General features: G+C 43.9%; 1 protein-coding gene across 3 annotated transcripts in view; it reads right to left on the bottom strand.

Moving 5' to 3' along the window:
* The window catches only part of A1CF (APOBEC1 complementation factor), a 78,065-nt gene that overhangs the window by 10,807 nt on the left and 45,540 nt on the right, over positions 1-21,718 (bottom strand). For all 3 annotated transcript variants that reach the window (XM_045081441.1, XM_045081442.1, XM_045081443.1), the window contains 4 exons: positions 17,493-17,731; positions 12,527-12,691; positions 5,834-5,931; positions 1,483-1,756 (listed from right to left, as the gene is read on the bottom strand). In XM_045081441.1, the coding sequence (XP_044937376.1) occupies positions 1,483-1,756; positions 5,834-5,931; positions 12,527-12,691; positions 17,493-17,731 (776 nt within the window). The remainder of the gene's footprint in view (positions 1-1,482; positions 1,757-5,833; positions 5,932-12,526; positions 12,692-17,492; positions 17,732-21,718) is intronic.

The raw sequence follows: 21,718 nt of genomic DNA, 5'->3' as shown, positions 1-21,718 counted from the left end.
ATCAGTAGATCAGAAATGAATTCTAGCTAATCCCAACCCCAATGATCGGTTGGGAAACATTGACCATTTAGAAACCATGTTTATTGGTTCACTATTTTCTGTTTTATGTTCGGACAATTTGAGGCTTTTATTTCCACTGAGTTTCATTAATAGATTCCTTTTGATTTTTTGTTTGCTATCTTACTACTTTGATTTCCTATTGGTGGTGTAAAGTGATAAAAAAAATTAAATTGATTACCCTTCATCCATGAATATCATTCTTTGATTCCTTTCTTGTTATAAGGTGTTTTTCCCCTTAGAGAGAAAATTGGTTTTTTTCCTACATTACAACTGGTTGGCAATTTATATTTAATGTATGGATTATTTTACAATATGATTTCAGATTATAAATGCACAATACTTCAACGACATAATTTGTCATCACATAGATAAATATCCTGGAGAATAACCTGATGATTATAATTTTGGGTGGAGTGATTTTATTATGATTATGGAACTTTTAAGGCTGTTGAAGACTAGAGCTTCTAGGATGGTCAATTCAGTTTTCCTGAAAAATAGCAAAACACAGTAAGATAATTGTTTTCACAGTGATCTGGATATGCCCCTTTGCTTCTAAGTAAAACCCAAGGATAGAGTTAAATACAATTTATTGCCGAATTGCCCAGAGTGGTGTCCTATTTGGAAGATAGAACTGGCATTCTTTTGGCATTAACTCTATCCTAGCAGAACCATTCAGAAGGATCCCCTTAGGCAGAGACAGGGTAGTTTATTCAAAATAAAAATGCTTTCCTTAACATCTATATTGTTTGAACTGAGCCCAGAGAACTGGGTGAACACTTGGAATTTCTATAGGATTACATAGGAAAGATTTATTGTTTGGTAGTTAGTCTTTCTTCTATTTGGACTTTACTATTTAGTTCCCCATATCCTGGAGAAATAGGTTGATTTCCTCGACAGTGTTGCCTTTTAGAAGGCACAGCATGTATTTCTGGGGAAGGTCAGCTGAAAGTATCTCATATATCTGTTAGAATACGTATGGTATTTTGTGATTATGTATGAATTTGATGCCACTGAGTTACCGTCAAATATACCTGTTTTTTGCTATTTGAGATAATTGGTTTCCATTGGACCATCCTGCTTTCACTTGGGTTTTCTAATAAGTCCCATATGACTGCAGTATAGTGGTCCAGTGATAAGAGAGAAGCTAACTACTTAGTCTGAACAAATTTTATGGGCCCAGACAACGATCAACTGTATGCATTAGACCCATTTGTGCTATGTTCTGACCAAGGTTTTTCAATAACCAGTTGTAATGTGAAAAAAGATTTTTATGGAAGGACACCTACTGATATAATAATTCTTGATTTTTCATAAATGATTTATTTCCCAGTCCTTTTCTCCCAGTGGGTCCATCCCATTTGTCTAAGGCTGTGGCAATACAAATCATTTGAAATTGTAGAGTTATTCTAGAGCAAGCATTACCTCTAACAGAAGGGGCTCGGATAATGGCCCTGTTGCCAAGGTGTCCTTTGGTGGCTGGGAAATGAAGGCCAGGGATTGCTGCATAGGCCTGAGGAGCATAGAAGACAGGAGCTCCAAGGTAGGTTGTGGTGGGATCATAAACATGGCCCAGAGAGTAGGTGTACTCTCCTTGCAGCATGGTGCCTCTTCCACCCGTGCCTCGGGTGTACCTAACATAACTGTCTTTATCCACTGGTTTGGCTAGTGTCACTTCAATGGGGGAACCATCCAGCACCTGTCGTAGAGAGCAAAGAGGAATCAACATGAGAAGATATGAAGACAGTCAAGTGTGCCTAAGCCCTGGTCTCTTGGGTGTTAGTCAATCTGACAGTCTGGTCACGGTCTCACTTATACATATCTTGTCTCTTCATGGGTTCATGTTCATGTGCCAGTTGAGTTTTCCTGAGTGGTTTTGTTGGAAAATTGCATATAATATGCGACAGGTTTGATGCGAACAAACTGGGCACCGACCCCTGACATTCAGGTTGTAAATTTTGTGATACAGTCCCTGTGACAGAGAATTATGTGAAAGTTTTACACTATATATGTTTTAAGTTACATATTATATAATTCTAAGAAATTTTAGGTTCATAATGGGTGGAATATAATGTCTACTACTTAGCACAGCACAGGGAAGTTGGTAGGAAACCAGTAAGGAAATCTTGTCCATTGTTAACACTGTGGCAGGGATGGCCTTGTCAGATCTTTTGGGCCACCTGCCAGCTAGACGGTTTACTCCTTAGAGCAGCCAGTGAAAGGTAAGTTTCACTGGAAGAGAAGAGAGGCTTAAAAGAGGTGGGAACTGGCTGGGATGGCAGGGGCAGTACTGAGATTTCTCAGGTCACATACATCTTAAAACTTGTCCTCAAGGATTATTGGAGAGGTTCTGGTTGTTTGTTTGTTTTTCTAATGCAAGTTTTGGACAGTTTGCAAACAGATCCAGATATTGGCGAGAAGGGCTGTGGGGAGAGCTGCACGCATGACTCACTTTCCCATATGGCTTGCGTACATAAGAGCCAAAGAAGTCTCTCAACAAATGCTTGAAGGATTGAGGTAGTTCTTATTGATGGGACAAGGTGTTGTGAGGAAGCACTTGTAGCTTCTTCTGTGTAAGATTAGTATAAGCTTCTATTTTTATAAAGAAAGCAAGTAATATGAAACATTCCCTCCAGAATTCCCTGTCATGGCTGCTCACCATTTTGTGAGTGCTCAGTGGTTCTGAGACCATTGAGGTTTGCTGGCCAAAGTTGTGCTTCCCGGTTGTCACTTGTTCCTAGTTTCATATATCGGCCTGATTTTCTAGGAGCAGGAGCCAGTATTTAACATATTAGCTGGAATACACTGAGAGAGAGAATCCTGATGAAATTCAACTATCTCACACTGGTGTCAATGTTATTAGAAGAAACAGATCTGAGTGTCCAAAGGAACAGAGTGGTATTACATATAAGAATTTTTATCTTCATGTGGGATATATATACAATGGAATACTATGCAGCCATCAAAAGAAATGAAATCTTGCCATTTGCGATGACATGGATAGAACTAGAGGGTATTATGCTTAGCAAAATAAGTCAATCGGAAAAAGATAACTATCATAGATTTCCCTGATATGAGGAAGTGGAGATGCAACATGGGGGGTTTGGGGGGTAGGAAAAGAATAAATGAAACAAGATGGGATCAGGAGGGAGACCAACCATAAGAGACTCTCAATGTCACAAAACAAACTGAGGGTTGCTGTGGGGAGGCGGGTAGGGAGAGGGTGGTGGGGTTATGGACGGTGGGGAGGGTATGTGCTATGGTGAGTGCTGTGAAGTGTGTAAACCTGGCAACTCACAGACCTATACCCCTGGTGCTATAATACATTGTATGTTAATAAAAAAATTAAAAAATTAAAAATAATTTTTATCTTCAGTCCTGTCTGGAGGAAGGTGAGACACCCAAATAGACCTCTGCTTCTAGGTCCTTCCATATCCAGAGACATTTTTAATGGAATGGTTCTTTACTGCAAAGCCAGATTTAGTGTGGTAATAGATTTTTTACTGCATTTATCTGTCCCTGTAATAGTGTTTCAAACTTAGTATTGTATTTTAGTTATTTGGTCTAGATGTTTCAAGAGATAGGACGACATCTTATTAATCGGTGTATTCCCAAGCCTAGCAAAATTCCTTGCACATCACAGACATCCACAAGTTATTTGCAGAACAAATGAACAATCAAATGCAAAGCTTAGTTCATCACCTTTCTCTCTAAGTAGGTTTCCTTTCCTGGCTTCCCTGACCACATCATCATGGTCTCCCATATTGAAAAGCAATGACTCTTGCTCACTCCAACATCCAGTCATTTCCTGGGTGTTTTGAATTCATCCCCCATAGCCCTGTGTGGCGCTTTCTCCTACTTTGTATTCCTGCCCTTGGTCAAGCCCTATTTCTTCCTATTTGCGTGACTATAATAGCTTTTCAAAAAGTTCCAATGATACCTCTCTTCCTACTCCACAAAATTACAACTCTTAGTACATTCATTTCCCTAAATTGTATGTGATAATTACTCCAATACACAAAAAGCTTTTGAGTCGCACCCTGTCTGATAGGTCAACTATTAATATGCATATGTATACTCAAGCCTTACATAGTTCCTAGGCAAACTTACTTTTCATGTTCCCATGCAACATTATAGTTAGATATAATTATAATATTTGGTACATATTTTAAGATTTTGAATATATATTTAACCTTGATATATATGTACACATTGCTATAAAAATATCTAACTAAAAACTGGGAACAATTTGAATATTTTTCCATTGTGATTATTTCAATGTAACTATTTAGCACATAATTTATGACTGACAGTTCCTTCTCAGCAATTGTCATGTATCCTCAGGAATGTTTTCAAATTGAGAAATGAACCTACAGATTGTTTTCAAGGTAGTAACAATTTTATGATATTAAATGTAATCACCAATGAAGACTAAATCATGTTTTGCTTCAAGGACATGTATTTAAATTTGCATTCAATTTTTGCTTTACAGTTTTTGTGTTTTGGAGGCAGTGTTTTTTTTTTTCCCCCCCTCCAGACATATGGAGGTTCCCTAAACCCAGCCACTTGTGACTAAAGGACCTGCTCCAGAGGTGCTCCCTTAGCCCCTGGCTGTGTCCTTTGGCCAAAGATCCCTGCTTCTCCAAGGAGACCTGCTCTACACAGCCCTCTCTTAGTGAGGCTTCCCATTATGTTTCCTGCCCCCTGTTGCCTTGATTCTGGTGGCACCCTGAGCTTCGGTTCCACCTCTCTTCAGTTCCCTCCCCCACACTCACCCTTCTGTCCTTAGTCCTTTCACCATCCGTCTGCTGTTAAGACTAACTGTTCAAAGCCAGACGGGCGACACGGCCCTACGTGCGTGATGTTCTAACTGAATCGGTCTACTTTCACTGTTCCTCAGTCATTTCCTGCTCTTTCCAAATTCTATGTCTCTGAGACTGCCTCTCCATGTCTGTGGTTCTTTCCTTTGGGAATTCTGTCCAATTTTTATCACTTCTCATGGATACCATCTTCTCATCTCCATGAAGATTTACTGATTCCTTCAGACTTTCTCACCTCTCTATCTATAAATGTAATGAAACTGAACTTGTTTGGCTGAACCATGAAAGATGTTTGTGTACCCATTCTAGTCCTCTGTAAACTTTTACCTTGGTGACAAGTATCTCTCTCTCTCTTTTTTTTTTGTCCCAGACATTGTTTAGCAAAGTAAGTTGTCTATAGAAAGGTTTTAATGTTTATTGCATTAATAAGTAAATATGATCTTGGTTTCTATGTACAAGTCAGGAGAAAGGATTTTAGAAGCTAATTTTCCCCTCACCCCACTCTTGGCAAGGGGAAGAGACCCAGAGCCTTCCAGAGTAGGAAAGGCAAACTCTGAGGGCAGAATGACAACAGAATTGGCCTGTTTTCTGGTCTTCAACCTCCAAAATACTACAGAAATGAGGTGATAATCTCTTGAAGTAATGAGAGAAAACTGGGCCTGAGAAAAATGCCCTGAAATAAGGTACTCCAATCATCCACTTTGTAGGGAAATTGAGAGCCAGGGACTTGTTCAAATCTCCCCAAATTAGAGGTAGAGCCAGACACATGAGCCACATCTGCATTGTGTTTCTGTCACTTCTCTTGTGTTCATCTTCAATGGACCCGTGCAGTCTTGTCAGAAGTGGAGAAAGCCTGAGGGACACAGACTTGCAGGATTGTTCTTCTGAATAAAGTTTACACAACACACTTGTGTGAAACCTGTGTGTGTGTGTGTGTACGTGTTGTTCTACCTTACCTTCCCATTTAAAGCCTTCATAGCCTCTACTGCATCTTCTCGATTACTGAAGTGCACAAAAGCATAGTCTCGAATCTTCTTTACCCTCTCCACAGCACCTAGAAACAAAGTAGCCCCATTAGCAAAAACTGAGAGAGCCCTGAGAATGATTTGATTTTTTTTTCTCTGGGAGACTCATTACTTAGCTAAGATCTTAGTGAGAATATTCACTAGGTCCAGGTTTACAATTCTACACATCCAACAGAAATTTATTTGTATATTTTTTAACATGCCCTATATTTTGCCTTATTGTTATCAATTAGAGTTTCCCACCTCCTAGGTTATAAGATCCTTAAGGATAGAAGCACTATCTTCTGGCATATCTTCTGGCATTTTATGTCTGGCATAAAATGTAAAAGATAGTAACTTATACTCAGTGAAATATTCACTGAACTGATTTGAACTTAACTATTAGACATCCTATAAATCTCTACTTAGGCGATTACCTTTTAAAATTTTATGGCTTTTCCCCAGAAAAATGTTTCATCTTTTGATTTATGGAATAAAACTTTAGAATTAGGAAAGACTTTAGTGATGATTTACTTTAAGCTTTTTAAAAAATTTATTTGGCCTTAATGTAAGTATTTTTAACTTAGATTAGGAACCTAGGGTTCTGACAAGGGAAGTGAGATTCATAAGAGTTGACACTGCTAGGAACCCGAACGCAGATCTCTTAACTGCTTATCTGATGTTCTTTTGATTAAAAAAAAAAGTAATTCTGGACACTGGGGAGGGTATGTGCTATGGTGAGTGCTGTGAATTATGTAAGACTGAAGATTCTCAGACCTGTACCCCTGAAACAAATAATACATTATATGTTTTATAAAAAAGTGGTTTCTGAAAGAATATCAGAAAACCAAGACAGTTCCTTGCAATGCTGTTCATAATATTTAAATGTTGGAAACAATGTAGATATTCACTAACTCTACCTTGAGAAATGTCTTTTATAGAAGCACTCCTGGAGTGCTAGAGAAGCAAAAGGATCAGCATAAAGACATAACTTTACCGCTGTTAAAATAGCAAAAATAAAACCACTCAAAGTCTATTCTCATGAGATTGATTATACCCAATACGTTCATATCAAATAAAATGAGTATTTAAAGAGAACAAATAGGGGGCGCCTGGGTGGCTCAGGGGGTTCAAGTCTCTGCCTTCGGCTCAGGTCATGATCTCAGGGTCCTGGGATCGAGCCCCGCATCAGGCCCTCTGCTCAGTGGGGACCCTGCTTCCCCTTCTCTCTCTGCCTGCCTCTCTGCTTACTTGTGATCACTGCCTGTCAAATAAATAAATAAAATCTTCAAAAAAAAAAAAAAAAGAACAAATAGACCTATGTATACTTACGTGGAAAGATTTAAGACCTATTGTTAAATTTTAAAAGTTTGTAAAATAGTAAGTATAATACTCAGACATTTATGTTTTTAAAATCCCAACCCATGTATGTGCACACATAAATAAGGATATACACACAGAAAGAGAACTGGAAAGACAGAGATCAAACTGTTAAAATAGAGATTACTTCAGGAATGGGGAGAAAATTTGGAGAGAATAAAGGGAAACTTCATATTTTAATTTATATGCCTTGGTATTTTGCAAACATTTACAATGCTTATTATTTGTGTAATAAGAAAATAACAAATCAACCTAATCTATTTTTATATAGAGGAACTGCTGCATATGTTGATGGTAACATGTATAAAAAAAAGTTTTACCAAACAGTTGAAACTTACATTTTATTATTAAAATATTGCTAGAAAATATTGTTGATTACACAGTCTTAAGAGTAAGTTATTCTTCTTGGAGTGAAGATGAAATGGACACTTGTGTAACTTGTTATCAGTTAATCGTTTAGCATGCCAATTGTCGTCGTTTAGTGACTCTGACTCAGGGGTGTCTCCAGAGACTGCATTCCTTCTCTTATCCTAATCACCACAAAGAATCTATCATGGGATCTTCCATAGGAAGGACGAGAAAAGCAGATAAGAGTTCTCCTTTGTCCTCTCCTATCAAGGTTCAGTTATCTATCTTCTAGATCACAAAGGCAATTTGACTTTTTACTCTCCCACAATGGTTGGATGGCTGTAAGTTGTCGTCTTTTGGAATGATGGCAGGGCTGTAATGCAGGGATCATTGAAAAATCTGGGGTAATCCTCTCATCCCTCAGCGTCCAACCCTTGACTTCTTATCTTGTCCAGGGCACAACTGTCTGGCAAGGCTGAGGAAGTACATGAAGGTATTTGAGACCATGAAGCAGGGGCCGTGGAATTAACCGCCCTTCCAGCATGGTCTCTTTAGTCCTTCAGGATCGGGTAGGGTAACTACCATGACCTAACCCCATGGCTTGTCCTGGTCATTGAGAAATGAAAGGGGAGGCCAATGAGGGTCTCTATTTTTCCAGTCTTGGCTCCATTCATTCTTCAGTGCTGTCCTTCATCTAGGCTCCTCTGGACCATTAGCCCCTGAGCACAGGATCTGGTTCAGGGGTGTCCTGGTATTGTCATCACCAAGTCCTACCTAGTACCGTGTGTGCAAAGGCTGCTCTACAAATAATAGAGGGGAAGAGCAATTATTACCAGTCAATTCCCACTCCAGTTTCCAGCACTTACATTCGTTAGGTGGCATTTCGGATGGTCATGGATCTAAATGTTCCCCAGCTCTGCTCGCAGGTAACGAACCTGGCTTGGATTTTTAAGCTAGGCTGTTCAGCTGCACCTCACTTTGGAAATCGTAATGAATGAAGATCTAGCCTCATGAAACAAGTTAGAAAGGGAGCATGGTTTTTCCTACAATAGTGTTCACCACGTGGCCTATGATGGTATGGCCCCTCTTCAGTCTGCAGGAGTTTGCTTACTGATGGACCATCACTTGGTAGAGGGCAGAAGCCATAAAATATCAGTGGTCATCATCAGCAATGATGTAAAAGACTCCAAAGTCGTAATGTAGGAAACTGGAAAAATATTACTTGGTTCATGATCCACTTGTCAGAAATGCATCAATTACCTCATGAGAAACACGCCGCTATCTGAAGGCCATGGTTCTCAGAGTGCCGTCCTCTGAGCAGCAGCCTTAGCTCCCCACCGGAACTCAGGAGAAATGCTAATGCCTGGCCTCCTCGACCGCCACCCTGGACGCCCAGGGGAAGAGCCCGCAATCTATTTTATGCTCTCTTGATGATTTGGATGTGAAACTGTTTTAGGGAAATCAGATTTTGTAGAATGACTATAATTGGAATTTCAGCAGATAGCCTTAGGCTACACAGGGAAAAACTGAGGTTTTCAGCTCCAGTTTCTGTTCTGATCATCAGTTATTTCTCTGAATGTCAGTAGAGTATTTTTAGGTTAATCAGGGTTAAAATAATAGGGTCAAATATTTGCCAGGAATATTTAGGCTCCTTTGAGGGATCCAAACTTTCAATACGGTGTTTAAGGGGTTATTTTCCTATTCTCTCTGGAAATTTTCCTAGGTAAGTATAAACACACCCTTTCCACTGGAAAATAAACTAGTCAGCTCTGACTTTTTCTTCCTAATACAGCAGGTGTCTGCTACTCCTCTACCCTCCATAGTTTATATTCTTTTGTGCAGTGCCAAGAAGCAGCCACAGGTCACTATAGAGCCCTGAGTTGTGCCACCAGAGGGGGAGAGGAGGAGAGAGGGAGAGAGAGCCTGCATTTATTATTTTCACTAAAACTAGGATGACACGAGCTCATCTCTCCCTTTAATGGGATAAACTGGTGACCAGGAGACTAGGACAGGAAGCAGTCTTTGAGTCATTTCTCATTCCAGCCTTTTCCAAAAAGCAAAAACAGAACAAAGCAAAATGGTAATGTTTTAATTAGATAAAAGGGAGATATATATTTTGCAACTGTCATCACCATGTGTTTCTAGAACCTCTTCGTGAACCAAAACTGAAACCCTGGATCTATTAAATAATCATTTCTGAGTCCTTTGTCCCCTGTCCCTGGGCAGCCACTGTGATTATCTATTCTTCAGGACCCAGGGTGTCGATTCCCCCAGTGATGGCGTTATTTTGTATTTCCGTGTACAGGGCACGTGGTTCTCTCTGCTCCAACTTCTCCCAGCATCTGTGTCATCATCTTTGATGAGCGCTACTACTACTGTGATTGTTATTTTGGCCAGGGGGCAATGTTTTGGTGTTGCATTTCCCAGGTGAATAGCGAGTGACGTTGAACATCTTTTAATGTGAGTGTTGACCTTGTGTCTACAGCAATAGCGCAACATTGTTCATTGGACAAATATACATTGGAGTTTTTATTTCATTTTTGGTAGACGTATTGTTTGCAGATGTTTTCTCCCATTCTGCGAGTTGCTTTGTCAGTGTTGAGATGTCCTCTGGTGCAGTTTTTTTTTTTTTTCAAAGATTTTATTTATTTATTTGACAGACAGAGATCACAAGTAGGCAGAGAGGCGGGCAGAGAGAGAGAGGAGGAAGCAGGCTCTCCGCTGAGCAGAGAGCCCGATGCGGGACTCGATCCCAGGACCCTGAGACCATGACCTGAGCCGAAGGCAGCGGCCTAACCCACTGAGCCACCCAGGTGCCCCCTCTGGTGCAGTTTTTAATTTGGATTTAGTTCAATTACTCTATTTTTTCTTTGTTGCCTGGACTTTTAATACGGTCAGAGAATTTGTTGCCAAACCCAATGTCACGAAGCTTTACCCTGTATATTCCTCTAATGTTTTTTTTTAGCTCACAAGTCACTTCTCTCTCTTTTTTTTTTTAAAGATTTTATTTATTTACTTGACAGAGAGAGATCACAAGCAGGCAGTGAGGCAGGCAGAGAGAGAGGAAGGGAAGCAGGCTCCCTGCTGAGCAGAGAGCCCGATGCGGGACTCGATCCCAGAACCCTGAGATCATGACCTGAGCCAAAGGCAGCGGCTCAACCCACTGAGCCACCCAGGCACCCCACAAGCCACCTCTCTTAAACATGAATCTTATATGTGCCCCAAGGGTAGGCTGTCATGGCTGTTATTCTTCTGGAGTATCATTTGGCCTGGTGGGGTGGGGGTTTGAGGTGCAGAGGGAGAAGGTGAAAGAGAATCTCAAACAGGCTCCTTGTTGAGCATAGAGCCTGATGCGTGGCTCAGTCTCACAACCCTGAGATCATGACCTGAGCCAAATTCAAGAGTTGGACACTTCACTGGCTAAGTCACTGGTGGGGGGGCTGTGTGTTCCACTCTTCTGGAACATCTTAAACTTCTTCCACACATACTTTACACCTGTTCACTCCTCCCACAGTGCCTGGCACATAGGAGCTACTAAAGTGATGATAGCTGAATGAACGAATGAGTGAGAGGAATGAGGTTGGGGCAGGGAGATCCTGAGCGGCTAAGAACGTGGTCTTAGCCGGACCTGGATTCAAATCTGGGATTTGTCACTTAATAGTTGTATGACCCTGAGCAAGCAATGTAACTGCTCTGTGTTCTGGTTTTCCCACCTTTACAATAATGGAAGTGCCGCAGTAACCTACATCCTAGGATGACTTGTGCCATGAAAGTGGAAAAATTTTATCATAGTGATAAACTTAGGCCAGAGTGTGTTCCCAAACATGTTAATTCCACAAGATGGTTGGCCAAAAAGAGACCCATGGTCCAAAAATTTGGTAAAGGAGCCATCCTACATTTCCCTTTGGAGACTTTCAAAGCACATTAGAAGGTTAAGGACTCTGATAAGTTCTGCAATGAGAAAAGAATCTGTTTAATTGTCCTGAATCTTGTATTTATGGATTTATTTGACCATGGACCCCTTTTATCAGTAGCATCTACTAAGTGTCCACAGAATTAATGTTCTGAAGAACTGGCTTTGGAAAATGCTCATTTGGACATTGCTTGACCTGTCTCAGTATCGTAGTTCCTACAGGAGAAAAAAGCAATGACATCTAAATCCCATGGTATAAAACTGATACTGCAAAGTACTGACAAGATGAGCAGCAATAATTATCCCCCTCCATCTCCCTCTGTTCCTTTCCCTTCCTCCTCACCCAAATGAGTTTCCTGGAATTAATTCTCATCTTCCTATTTACGTAGCTGAAGTAACAATCATACTCCATTCAACCAGTGGTTCTCAAATGGGGGAAAATTTGCCCTCCAGAGTAAATGTCTGGAGACATTTTTGGCTATTACATCTTGGGGGTTATTACTGGCATCTAAAGGGTAGAGGTATGGGATAGAGTTAAAATTCCTATAATGCCTAGGACAGAACCCCACGACCAAGGATTATCTGGCCTAAAATATTAAGAGCACTGAGGCTGAGAAACCCTGACTTTGATATAGTTCTGTCTATACATTCCTCAACACAGTAAATATTTATTGAGCATCTACTATGACCCAGGCCCAGAGACTGGGGCCGAGGAGATGACAGAAGCCAAAGAACCCTCATGGGATTTAGAGTTTAGTGAAGGAAGTTGTGTGTTAATTAAGTAATCACACAGATAACTGTAGAGTTATGATGTCAATAAATGTTTTAGGACCATGTGTCCCTTTTTCTCTCATCCTAGGGCTGGTCTATGGTTTTTGTAGTTTACATGCAATTAGAAGAATGCTAAAAGAAAGTTATTCTGTTTAAAGTCACAGGAAGTCATCTGTAGCCCAAGTGTTTATAAAGTACAACTCAAAAACTTCATCTTCTCTGCTATGTCCTACCTGGTTTAATATTGTTGAATTCTTTCTCAATCATCTCTTCAGAGGTAGACAGCATCAGGTTTCTCACGTACAGGATTTTCACGGAAGACATCGTGTCCTCGTCCACCTCCACCTCGGGCTCCGCCCAGTCTACTGCGATAGGATGTCCCCATAACTGAATTCTTCCTGTTCAAAAGGATCACAAGTATGATTAGTTATGCAGAAATCAGGACATCATCATCTCCTTTCACTGAGATGACCTTTTAAATGCAACCGATGTTTTGAGGTCTTGGTGGAGTATGAAGACTGATATTCAAGAGGTGATGACTGATTTTAGGAAACCTTTCAAATAGAGGGAAGAGGTGGTAGAAGGGATTCTCTGTGGCAGACGCCTTATCATAATGATGGAGCATAAAGGGAACTAGGATGTGGTTTGAAATGCAACAGAAATGAGGCAGCAATGGGAAGGTTTGGGTTCTCCAGCTCCAGCTCTCACAGAGGGAGGAAAATAGTCGTTGAAAGGGAGGTGGCAGGAGGGGAGAAAGGGCAAAGTGGATTTAGGGCTCTGACATAGAGTCTGACTTCACGAAGCATTAAAAAAGTCAGTAGGAAGTATGTCTGCTGCTGTTGGGATCTGCGTGACCAGTGGCCACCACCAAGCTACAAACTGATGTGTGGGCAAGAGTGACTGGGGACACAGGGTCCCCTTGTATGTTCTCTGTCCCTTACATTCATCAGGGCTCTCATCAGCTCTGTCCCCTCCTCTTTCCCTGATGGCACATGGACAACTTGGGAATCTGCAGAAAAACATTTCACCGTGTTCAAGAAGACAGAGCAATGGGAGGGTCTGTGATGGGAAACTGAACTCTTTGTGATGACTACGTCTATTCTTGGATTCCTGAAGTTGCAATGTCTTGTGCATCTTGCCCCATAGAATGTATTTTCCATTCGCTACCTTGGTTCCTGCTCACAGTCACTCCGTGGGGGGAGGCGGATCAACTTAATTTCTAAATTTGGAAATTCTGTGTGTTTTTTGTGAGTCGCTTTGGAAGAGCTTTAAGAAAGACCCAACCTGAGTCCCACTTATAGGTGTGCTGGACCCAATCCCCTTCCACTTGCTGTGAGTCTGCTACATTTTCAGAGAACACTGTTATAGCCCATTGGCGCCTTCTCGGTCTGGGACTGCAGGAGGCCATCGGCCAGCCGGAAGGTCTGTAGAGGCTGCGGTGGATGGAATTGGAGGAGGTATGGTAAACAGTGATCTCCTTCAACATCCCCATGGAAGCCGGGGCTGCTGAGGGATTTGGGAACATAGGCTTTGAAGTTCAAGTTCAAACGTCAGATCACACTCCTGACTACGAAGTCATCTTTCCAAAAACTGATCTCATCTACAAAATGGGGATAATGGAAGTAGTACCTAGTGTCGTGGAAATAAAAGATGGTGCATGTAAGGGACCTAATCACTTTCCAGGGATGCACTCTCCCTTGATCGTTTTGGGGTTTTTGGTCTTTCCTTGTGGCATAGTTTCTTCAGAGTTACTCTTTGGGTGAAGTAGATCGTATTTTTTGTTGTTGTTATTTTTTGGTTTTTGTTTTTTAAGCATTTCCTTTGAAAGGGAGCAATGCCCATTGTAGTAAAGGCTCCCGTTTACTCCTCCAGGCGTTCTTACCAACCTCCCCTCGGGTGATGGCTAGTATCCTTAGTCGATGGAGTTAGCAGTGAATGACAACACGGGCCACACAACAAAATCACCTAGAAAACTTAAAACAGCAGGGCCCCAGAGAGGCCGATTCAGGTGATCAGAGGTTGATCTGGTTTCTGGTATTGTTTCAGAACCTCCTCATATCATTCGCATCTGCAGCCCACAGCAGACAGCCGCCGACTTAGATCTCGGGTTCTCGAACTTGGGTCTCCGCAGCATGGCATCCTGGGAGCTCGTTACCAATGCAGATGAGCGGGTGCAGGTCCAGACCCAGAGCCAGGAACTGCGGGGCGGGGCCGCGCTGGCTGCACTCTCACGAGCCCTCCAGGTGACGCCCGCGCTGGCTGATGGTGGAGCCACGGTGAGATCTTGACTCGCCCCATCCTTACCACGCTCTGCTTGCCTCGGAGGCGGACGCCGGGACCGGGGCTGTGGGACACACACCCCTCTGGAAGGACGCGGGGCCGGGAGGCTGTGGCCACTGTTGGCAGGGAGGTAAGTGACTGGGCCCCACACGTCCCACTCATTAGACAGCGGTTGTCTCTGTCTCCAAGTCTGGGTGGGTTAAGAAGGAAAAGCTGCTTGCGGCTCTTACCGTGGTTGCTAAAGATCCCTGCTTTCCAACCAGGCTCTCCAGAGAACTGCCAGTGACCCAAATCCTTTGCTGCTGTTGAATCTACAGTGAGGGAACAGGCTGTCCCAGTGCTTCGTCGGTCTTGCTCGCGGGGTGCAGCAGGAACGAGCAGTCGGCTCTGGCTGGAGGACACGCGGCTGGTCCACAGCCAGGACGCCCCGAGACTCCCGCGCAGACCAAGAAACTCAGCCGAGTGTCCCTCCAGGGGGATTGGAGGGGGCTGCCTCGGTCTTCACGAAGGGGTGCAGTGGCCGGGGAGACCAATCAAAACCTGTATGCTGGTGGTTCCTGCAGGCACCATCTCTAAGGAAAAGTCAGGGCCTCGGGGGCAGGCATAACCAAGTTCCAGAGAATTCCTGAGGGCTGGCTGCCCCGTCCTGGTGGGACTAGTCCACTTGGTTCAAGTGGGGAGAAACTCTTTGGTGGGTCAGTACGCGGTTTTCTTGGAAGAGGGGAAGCCAAGCGAAAGTTCTGGTTCTCTAGGGACGCTGATTAGCCCCTGAAAGCTATCTTTCTCCCATATTGTACCCTCTCTCACCGCTAGCCTCCCTGACCCCCCCAAATATGGCACGTATCTGGTTGCACCGGTCATGGGGAGAAACGATTAGAGGGAGCTGGGCAGCGGCAGCTCAGCTGGGGCTTTGAATGCTGTAGGGCGGTGGAGGAGGGGAGGCTGCTGGTCATTCTCAGGGTGGGGGGGTACAATTTTCAGAATAAAGGAGACACCTATCAGCATGGCATTGTCTAGAACACAGGGGACTTGGTCCTGCTGGAAAGAAGGCTTTTGTGGGGAAATGGAAGGTAGCCAGTATGTGTGGAAAGAACTGGAGCCTTGAGTAACAGGCTCAATTTTTCCCTCTGTCTCCACTGCCCCAAGCCAGCAGGTGATTATTGTTGAGCCGATGAGTGAACAGGACCATTCAGCTCCCCTCCCCCCTGCCCAACACAGAGAGATCCAAGTCCTATTATGCCAGAATCGTCAAAAGGATGACCTGGAATTTCGGGAACACTGATCTGGGGGGGATGTTTGGCGAGGAAGAGGCAGAGAGTGGGGTAATCCAAAAGAGAGCAGAGTTGGGAGAATAATCTGGAGTTTTTAAAAACAGTCTCAGTTTGGGAATAGATGTTTTTTGATTCCAGTGATAGTCTGAGATCAGGATGGATCCCAGGGACTTTTTCATGGCAGAACCGTTGAAGAGGAACGAGTTGGTGAGGATACCAAAGATTAAGTTCAGGTCAACGAGGGGCTAAGGACACCTCAGGAGGAGCACTGGGGGTTTTCTGTGCCTGCGTGGCACAGGGCTTGACCACTGGGTGGTAGCAGAGTAGGGAAGGGAAGTGTCGACCTGAAAAATCCCCACTGGGGCCTGGATTTGGCCACTTTGGGGGTGATCTCTTTTCACTTGAGCTGCCTTCATGAAAATAGTAATAAAAACATCTTCCCTGAGGCACCTGGGTGGCTCAGGTGGTTGAGCTTCTGACTCTTGATTTAGGCTCAGGTCATGATCTCAGGGTCCTGAGATCAAGCTTCACATTGGGCTTCATGCTCAGCGGGGAGTCTGGTTGGGATTCTCTACCTCCCCCTCTGCCCCTGCCCCCCCCCCAAATAAATAAATCTTAAAAAATAAATCTTTCTACAGATCAGAAGTCATCTTCCAATTCTGAAAACTTCTAGAGGGCTCACCCTCTCAATGGGTTAAATTTTCTTTTATATTGAAGTACAGCTCATCCACCTGTTACACTAGACTCAGGGGCATAACCTAACGATTGGCCCACGGGGCATTATGCTGTGCTCACCAGTGTCGCTCCCGTCTGCCACTGTATGATGCTATTACAATATCATTAATGATCTCCCCGCGTTGTACCTTTCATCCCTGCGACTTCCTCATTCATGGTTTGTTTGTGAGCTTGTGTACAGAGATGATATAAATCTAGGTGCTGTTGGTTTTGTCTTTCATTCTGGTGGCTCTCCCATTGGGTTCAAGAAAAGAATGGATATCAATGTCACCACTCTGTCATTCTTGAAATCCTCTTATGTTAATATTGATTCATCCTAATACCTTTCTTTGTCTAAGTTTTAGTGAATATTTAAGAATGAGCAGAGGATTTTCAACAATTTCCCAAATTTGACCAGGGCCTTGGTGTGGAGTCCTTAAAACTCAGGGATTGAAGGGCATTGCCCAAATGGGACCCACATTGTGGTGTAGTTGGAGTGCTATTCTATTCCCCCCAAATTAGAGAATATTAGACACTAGGCAGTCCTAATAGGAGTTCATGTTCCTTAGCTGTCGTCGGGATCATGGGTCACTCTACATCATAATGGACAATCTACTCTGTTCCTAGAAGCCTCATAACAACGTCTGTGCAGAAAAACAGTGGATATATTCTTCAACCCTTCATCACAGGCTTAGTGCATGAATGTTAGCCTCCGTGCCTATGTTCCAGAACCCAATCTGCAGAACCTGCCAGGAGCTGAGCTACTGTGACCTAGATGAGAAGGGGAAGGGGTTTAAAGTGGCCCAAAGCAAAGCCCAAGAGCAACCACACAACACCCAGCCTCTGTCTCCTTTTCTCAGGCACATGGCGGCCTGGGGCAGGCAGGTAGCACAGTGGGGGGGGGTGGTCTCCTCTTTGAGAAGGGGGTGCTTACCTGGCAGCAACTTCCTTCGTGCCATGGCAGCTGTCCGATGACTCTCGTACTCCACAAAGGCGAAGCCTCGGTTTCTGGTTTTGTCGGCAGCGCTCGGGTACACGATCACGTCGACAACTCCTTCGGTGACCTTTTTCATCTCTGCTAAGATTTCTTCTCTCTTCTTGGTCTTCGGGATTCCCCCCACAAACAATCGGCAGTTGTCCACACTGGCGCACACCCCTAAGAGACGCCCATTTCTGCAAACAAATAAAGGGGGGTGGGGTAAGACATTCTTTCTGCTTGGCAAGAAATCCTTGTGTGATCGAGGCTTAAGAGAGAGGTTGTAAAACTTTTGACTCTGGACCTGATCTGGCTTGTGGATGTGGGATGTTTGGTCTTCCCGGTGTTTCCTCACCACCAGGAACAATCCCCCCACCCCAAGGCGCATGCACCTTGCCCCTGTCACTCACACAGTCCCCCCCAACCCTTGGCCACATGTGGCTGTGAGGTCGTGAGCCCACTGCTCCCTTTCCTTCCCAGCCAAGTAGGGAAGCGATTCTGACATGACTGCTCTTAGAAATTGTCCCTTATGCTGAACACACTTTCACATACTCTCTTACTTGACCTGCCCAGGGAAGATGGGCAGAGCAGGTGCTGTTTCCATTTTATAGATGAAGAAATTGAGACCCTGAGAAACTGAATGACTTGCTTAAGGTTTTGTGGATTTTAAGGGAAGAAATTGGCCTCCACACTCTCAGTTCATTCCTGGTTCTGCTGCCCAGGGTTGCTGATGAACAAGTTGATGTCTGCCTTCCCTGGGAGAGGGCAGATCGGGCTTTTCTGGGGGATGTTTGGGAAAATGTATCAAAAATCTTTTGTACATAATTTTGGGGCAAATAGTGCCTCTTCTGGGAGAGCATCTTTAGGAAAGGAATGAACCAACATTTTTGTATCAGGATATTCACTGCTATTATTTAAAATAGTCCCCAGAAGCGCCTGGGTGGCTCAATGTGTTAAGCCTCTGCTTTCAGCTCAGGTCATGATCTCAGTGTCCTAGGATCGAGTTCTGCATCCCGTTCTCTCTCTCTGCCTGCCTCTCTGCCTAATTGTGACCTCTCTCTCTGTCAAATAAATAAATAAAATCTTAAAAAAAAAGTCCCCAGATTGGAAATAACCAAAATATCCCACCATCCAGGACCAGTTAAATGCAGCTTGGCTGAGATGATACTGACCCTGGGACTGAGTCTTTCTGCCTTGTGCACTGTAGTATCTCTGTCACCCCTGGGTTCTTGTGCTCTCAATCCAATAGCCACCCGTTAGGTCAGCTAAATATGCCTCTTCATCTTTCTAAATATTCCCTGGGGTGGATGCTACCGTTCCTGGCTGAGAGTCACTGATACTAAAAACCTGGGAATTTACACCACAGAATTCTCGATAGTCATTTCAACATGGTAATGCAGAAGAATATTCATTGGTTAAAAAACCAGTTCGTCCTAGGGTACTAGCTTAAAAAACAAAGACTTCAGGATAAGTATATGAGGACACCATTTTGATGACCACTGTACGGAAAATCTAGAAAGATACTAAAAAGCAAAACACCAGCACAGTGACTATCTTGGGGCAATGGGATTGGGGAGGAGTGGCTTGAATTTTTATCGCCTTTTTTTTTTTTTTTCTGTTGTGTGACTTTCATAATAGCACAAACTTATTAAAGTGGTTAAAATGGGTAAAGTTTCTTTCACAGAAATTACTCGCATGTCTTAGAGAGAAATACTCAGCCAGGCGAGTAGAAGGCTGCTCTGATTTCTTGGAACTAGTGGCGTTCAGTGGGGCGGCGGGCACGCTCCCCAGGACTGGCCCCTGTCCTGCTTGTCCTCCATGGTTTGCTGGAGAACTGAGGGCCGCCTAGCAGACCTGTTACAGATCCCTTATAGTCTGGTGACTGTCGCCTGAGGAATGTGCTTTTCCTTGTGAGTAGGGAAGGGTACATAAAATCCTCTTTTAGGGATTTTTTTTTTTTTTAAAGAAACCCCTCTATTCCAAAACATTATTTCTTTAGAAATTCTATTATTTTTGATGGAGGGCTGGTTGTGTATCCTTTACCAGCAGGTGGAGCCTGGTGTCTCCTGTCCTATTTTTAAATCTGTGTGATTCGTCAGGCACTTTCCCAGAACTGCTTGGGGACAAGAAGCCATTCCCTCACACGCTGAGGGCCCGGCTCCAGTGTCTCCAGAAGCCAGGCGTTTAGATAAAACTCAGTGAATATTTGATGATGAGGAGGACGAGAAGACAACTATGGGTCTTTTCCGGATAAGAACGTTATCTATCCTCTGAGAAATAGTGGTTAAAGCCAGTTGAAGATTATCGTCTTCTCTGCAGGCCAGGTTCTGTCTAGCAGGACTGATCTAGGACGGAGTGGAAGTAGGAGAGCTTGGCTCTGGGTTATCTATTTTGCTATTACTTCATATCCTATTTATCCCACACCTTGATTTTTAAAGTACTGCTCTGTTCTGCTCTGCCTCCCCCGCCCCACCTTGTTTCTGGCTTCCAGCCTGGTCTTTGACTGGAACGTGGCCACCAGCTTGCTCTTTCCAAATGCTTTGTGACATTTCCCCTCCCCCTCTTCCCGCTCCTCCTCCCGCCCTCCCCCTTAATCATCAGCAAACACTCCTAGACACCGTGAGCTTTGCCTGCATTATCTGTTTATTTTTCATACTACCCCCATGAGATAAGTATATCTTTCTCTCCTTTATAGATGAAGACACTGACATTCGCAGAGCCTACTCTTACCTATCAGAGACTGGCATGGATTGATTGTGCTCCTTTTCCACACCCTATCTGTTCTCAGAAAGCGTTGACAGGCCCCAGTGTGTAACAAAGTGTCGAGTACACACAGCAAACTGGGCTGATTCCCTGCGAGGCCAAGTCTCCATCCATCTTAACCTAAAAGCCGTTTTGAGAGTAATCCTCTCTCTCCAGATATCTAGGCTCCACCAAGGACCAAGGAATGGGGACACCGCTGATCCCTGAAACCTTGTACGTGTCCTATGAAAAAGCTATATTAAAATAGAGCTTTCTGGAGCCCTTTCCAACAACAGTTTAGTGTCTGTCATCTCCTATGACAGATGCTGAGAAGGTATGATTTAGTAGGTGCTGACGGTCCCAGGATTTGTCCGAAGAAGCCCATGGCTCTGATCCCCTGGTTCCCATGCCAGACAACCCTGCACATACCAGACAGAGTTCTTTTGGATTCGTGGAGGCATGTGTGGGAGAGGAACTTCCTTTATACTCTCCTCCAAAACTCTGTTCCAGGATCCGACCTTGGGACTGAGTAGGTAAGCTACTGTGGTTACTAACCGTGTGCATCTTTCTGTAGCTCAGGGGTTTAAGGAAAATGACCCAGTAACTGTTGGGCTGACAGAATTCTCCGCATAATGCAGGACTTATCTGGGGCCTGTAGGAAGGTGAGAGCCAGTAAACGGTAGGGAGACCCTCTGTACTCACATGGGTTTGACATGAATTTTAAGATGCAGAAAGGACGTATATGGCAATTACATCTTAGGATTGCCGACTGTGCTAAGATGTACGAGTTCTATCATTTGTTGACCTATTACCATGTTCCAAACACCAGGACGCCTCTGATGGGAGTGTGAGGAGCCCCACTTGGGGATGAGCGCGCCGAGGCTCGGAGCGGCCGGCGCACAGTGAAACCTGTCTGACCCCAAGGCTGTTGCTTCCCAGCTGCTTCACTGACCTTTCTTCCAGGGGCTCCGTGGCTTCCTTTAAGAAATGACTGAGCACAGTTCCCTCTCTAGCTGGAGGTTTTAGAACTCAGACAATTTCATGACGTTAGCCCTGTTTCTAGTGGATTAAAACCAGCTATTGATAGCACAGGGTCAATTACGCCCCAGAATCCGCCACCAGTCCCATGGTTTGCAATATTACCTGGGTTTGGCAGGCCGTGTGACCTCTCTCCTGGCTCCAGTATCGTATGGACACCTCTCCAACAGCTCCCTCGGAGATGTCTAATGTGACTCTCGAATGTAAATTTCCCCAGACTAAGCTCTTCATGTTTCTGGTGATTCTCCCCGTGTTCCCATCTCAAGGACATTATCTCTTCCACAGACACGGGGACCAATGTCCTTGCCTTCCTCCCTGAATTCTAACCTCGCTCTCACTCCAAATCCAATGTTTAGCCAGTCTTGTCTGTTCAACCTGCGGAACGTATCCCATGTCTGACCCCT

This window comes from Mustela putorius, unplaced genomic scaffold (genome assembly GCF_011764305.1).
Source record: "Mustela putorius furo isolate JIRA1106 unplaced genomic scaffold, ASM1176430v1.1 tig00000577_pilon_pilon_pilon, whole genome shotgun sequence".
In the NCBI taxonomy this organism is placed as follows: domain Eukaryota; kingdom Metazoa; phylum Chordata; class Mammalia; order Carnivora; family Mustelidae; genus Mustela; species Mustela putorius.
Note: the sequence above shows the minus strand (reverse complement) of the source record. Positions and strands in the feature narration are given on the sequence as shown.